We start from the raw sequence: 2,973 nt of genomic DNA on the forward strand, positions 1-2,973 counted from the left end.
CTTTAAGGTTTCATCTGCAGCAAGCTGGGGTTGAGAACCCACTGTGGATCCTAAAACTCCAAATTTTGGATCGTTAGTGGATTTCCAGAAATTAAATTAAGTTTAAAACTGACTGCTAAGAATGTTTTGTTTTTGCTATATTTGACAAAATAGCATTTATATATGGATAAAAACAATTGGTCTATTAGCAATATTTGAATAATTCAACCAAAAATATTTTGATTCATGAGTTTCTGCCACAGTTTTAATTCTTTTCTCATTTGTGTTTATTGTGAAATTGGTCTTAAATTTGATTTCACTTGGCATTAAAAAGACTTAAATTTAACTTGCTTTAAGCTGTAGGAACCCTGATTTTAAAGGTGGTATTTTCAGATGTCTTTAAATATGCAGTTTTAATATTTATACATATTTTTTTGTTTCCTTGTGGATTCAGGGTGATGAGGGACCCTTCTGGCTTCATCCCGACTCCTATGGACCGGTACAGGCAGATCCTTCTACCAGCTTTGAGGCTTCTTCAGGTGATACTGACGTCCACATCCATAAATCACCAGCAGGGGGCAGCCCAGGTAAACAAATGTCACCCTCTTTTATTGTTTTGGGATTATACAAAAAATGTTTAGCTGAAGTTTTGAGTTAGAAATAAGAAAGTGTTTGTTTTRTCGGTATAGACTCCATTAATTCCTGTCTGGTTCATATGTGTGTGTAGGTTCTCCAGTGGCTTATAGTCCACGCAGACACCATCCAGTCCCGGCTGCGCTGTCAGGAGCTCAGTATAGGAGCTTTGCAGGAACTCTCTTTGCTTACTGGCATCATCAGTAAAACTGCTCTACCAGGTCCTAATTCTTGATTAGTTTATCTGTTCAAATCTTTTATTCTCATAATCTGTGACTCAGTGAAATGTGTTTATGTTCAACTAGGTGTTCTTGAGATGGGTGGAGAAATCAACAGTGCTGCCCTTATGGAGTACCAGGGTCACATTAATAGATTCCAGGTAAAATAACAAACCTTTAATTCTTTAAGCTTATTCCATTTGATTTTGTGTCTGCATTAGAGTTGGGCATCRTTTAAATTTGATTGATTCAGGTTGTTCATTTCAATTACGGATCCCAGTTCTTTTTAGGAAGGGTCAAAAAAATTTACTTGGATTTTATCTGGAGTTTATTCTGGATGAAATAGTTTTAACTTTTCCAAGAATTTTAATTCTATGAACTTTGTACTTTTCACAAATTTTACTAAGAGTGATGCTTTAGGTACTTAAACATGTTACTGAGCTGATGTTTCTGTTCTAAGATGTAGTATATCTTGTCAGCTGCCTCTTTGTGTTGGACTTATTTCATTGTTTTATTTACCCATGAGTGAAGGCTCACGCAACGCGTCAAAGACTGTTACCTCATAAACCCGGAGCAGTGTTTCATCATGCTGGTCATGCAGTCCTCCTTTGCACAATATGATCTTGTTCTTTTATTGAAGTTTGCACTATTTTCAGATTGTTCTTTGTTGGTGTTTGACGACTGCTTCTGTTCAAACTTGAATCAGAATTTAAAAATTCGAGCAATTCCGGGAGAATCAAAACGTTAGTCCTGGTTTCAATCGAGACTCCATGCCCAACCCTTGTCTGTATTTCTGCTAATGCCTCAGTCTTTCAGTGTCAGCTCTGCAGCCGGTAACAAGTCTATCCCTTTGTAGCGTTTGTGTCTGTCCTTGCTGAGCCGCCTGGCAGGAAGTGAGCGGGAGAGATTGTTAAAGCAGGCAGAGATTTCTTCACCTGGAGACTCAGCTGAACAACGAGAGGAGATGGAGGTGGCCATTTTGCAGGTTGGACGATCGCTCACTAAAACGAGACTCTCCAAATGCTAAACTAACACTGAATAATAAAGTCTTACCGTGTTTGCAACAATCTGTCAGTTTTGCCTTGTCAGCAACCTGACTTAGGCTTTCCTCTGTCTCCTAGGTGTGTGCCAACATCATGGAGTACTGCCAAACTCTCTTACTCCAGAGTTCTTCTCAGGCTCAGTTCAGCGTGTGTCTCTTCAGCCCATCAGGCAGTGAACCAGCTGGCAGAGAYGCAGGACGCTCAGGTCAGTGATGCTTAATATTTTTAAATATAAAGCCTTGATTGCAGGGTTCGACAAGATTTATTCGCCCGCTCTGTCGGGCAGGTRACGAAAAATCTTACCTGCCCGAAACAAAAATGTTCAAAATTTGATAAAACATAAGAAAAACATGTACTGTATTTGTACTACAAAAATATTAACATGGTTACAGAGGTACATAATTTATGACGTGTTTTAGTAGAGGCAAACATTGCAGACTGAGTCACTCACAGTCAGTCAATTGTTTTATCAAACACATCTTCAATAAACTTTTTTAGACCTTTCCAGTGTTTCCCCTAGAGTATTGGCCTTGGGAGGTCTGCTTATAAAAACAATGATCAACAGCAGCAGCTTTGTTTTAAATACAATTTACAGAACATGAAAGTCTGCAATTTGCATTAATTGAATCTTATATAGTGAATCTCATATCTAAAGATACATTTAAGATATGTTGGACTGGAGTCTCCGTACAACTTAATGATAAATCTGACGTTATTTATACTAGTCAGAATATAATTAGAGCTATCTTAAATAGGTATTTTGCATTTTTCAAAATATATTAAGAGATGTCTATTTGTTTGTTTGTTTGTTTCTTTCTTTCTTTCATAAAAGCAAAACAATCTATGTACACTGTTAAAAAAACAAAGTCAATCCTACCCTGAATTAAAAGGGTGCAGAAACTCAAAGAAGTGAAGAAAAAACTATGTGCCACGTATTTTAAAAAATCAACTTCAACAAACAAACGAGCTCATGCTGAAAAGATCTCCAAATAAAAAAAAAAGTAAATACAACAACAAAAAACATTTTACTATTTTATCCTAAATAACTAATATGTCTAATCTTGTCAAAACAATTTCAGATAACTGGAGTGTAAGAGTGG

The 2,973-nt window shown here is 36.8% G+C and overlaps 1 protein-coding gene across 1 annotated transcript in view; it reads left to right on the forward strand.

The window, feature by feature from the left end:
• nup205 (nucleoporin 205) overlaps nucleotides 1-2,973 on the forward strand; it is a gene marked incomplete in the record, with an annotated part of 21,112 nt that overhangs the window by 16,045 nt on the left and 2,094 nt on the right. The window contains 5 exon segments of the mRNA XM_014034564.1: nucleotides 434-566; nucleotides 707-833; nucleotides 918-991; nucleotides 1,687-1,815; nucleotides 1,952-2,078. Of these exon segments, the coding sequence (XP_013890018.1) occupies nucleotides 434-566; nucleotides 707-833; nucleotides 918-991; nucleotides 1,687-1,815; nucleotides 1,952-2,078 (590 nt within the window).

Source organism: Austrofundulus limnaeus, unplaced genomic scaffold (assembly GCF_001266775.1).
Source record: "Austrofundulus limnaeus strain Quisiro unplaced genomic scaffold, Austrofundulus_limnaeus-1.0 Scaffold7, whole genome shotgun sequence".
NCBI lineage: Eukaryota > Metazoa > Chordata > Actinopteri > Cyprinodontiformes > Rivulidae > Austrofundulus > Austrofundulus limnaeus.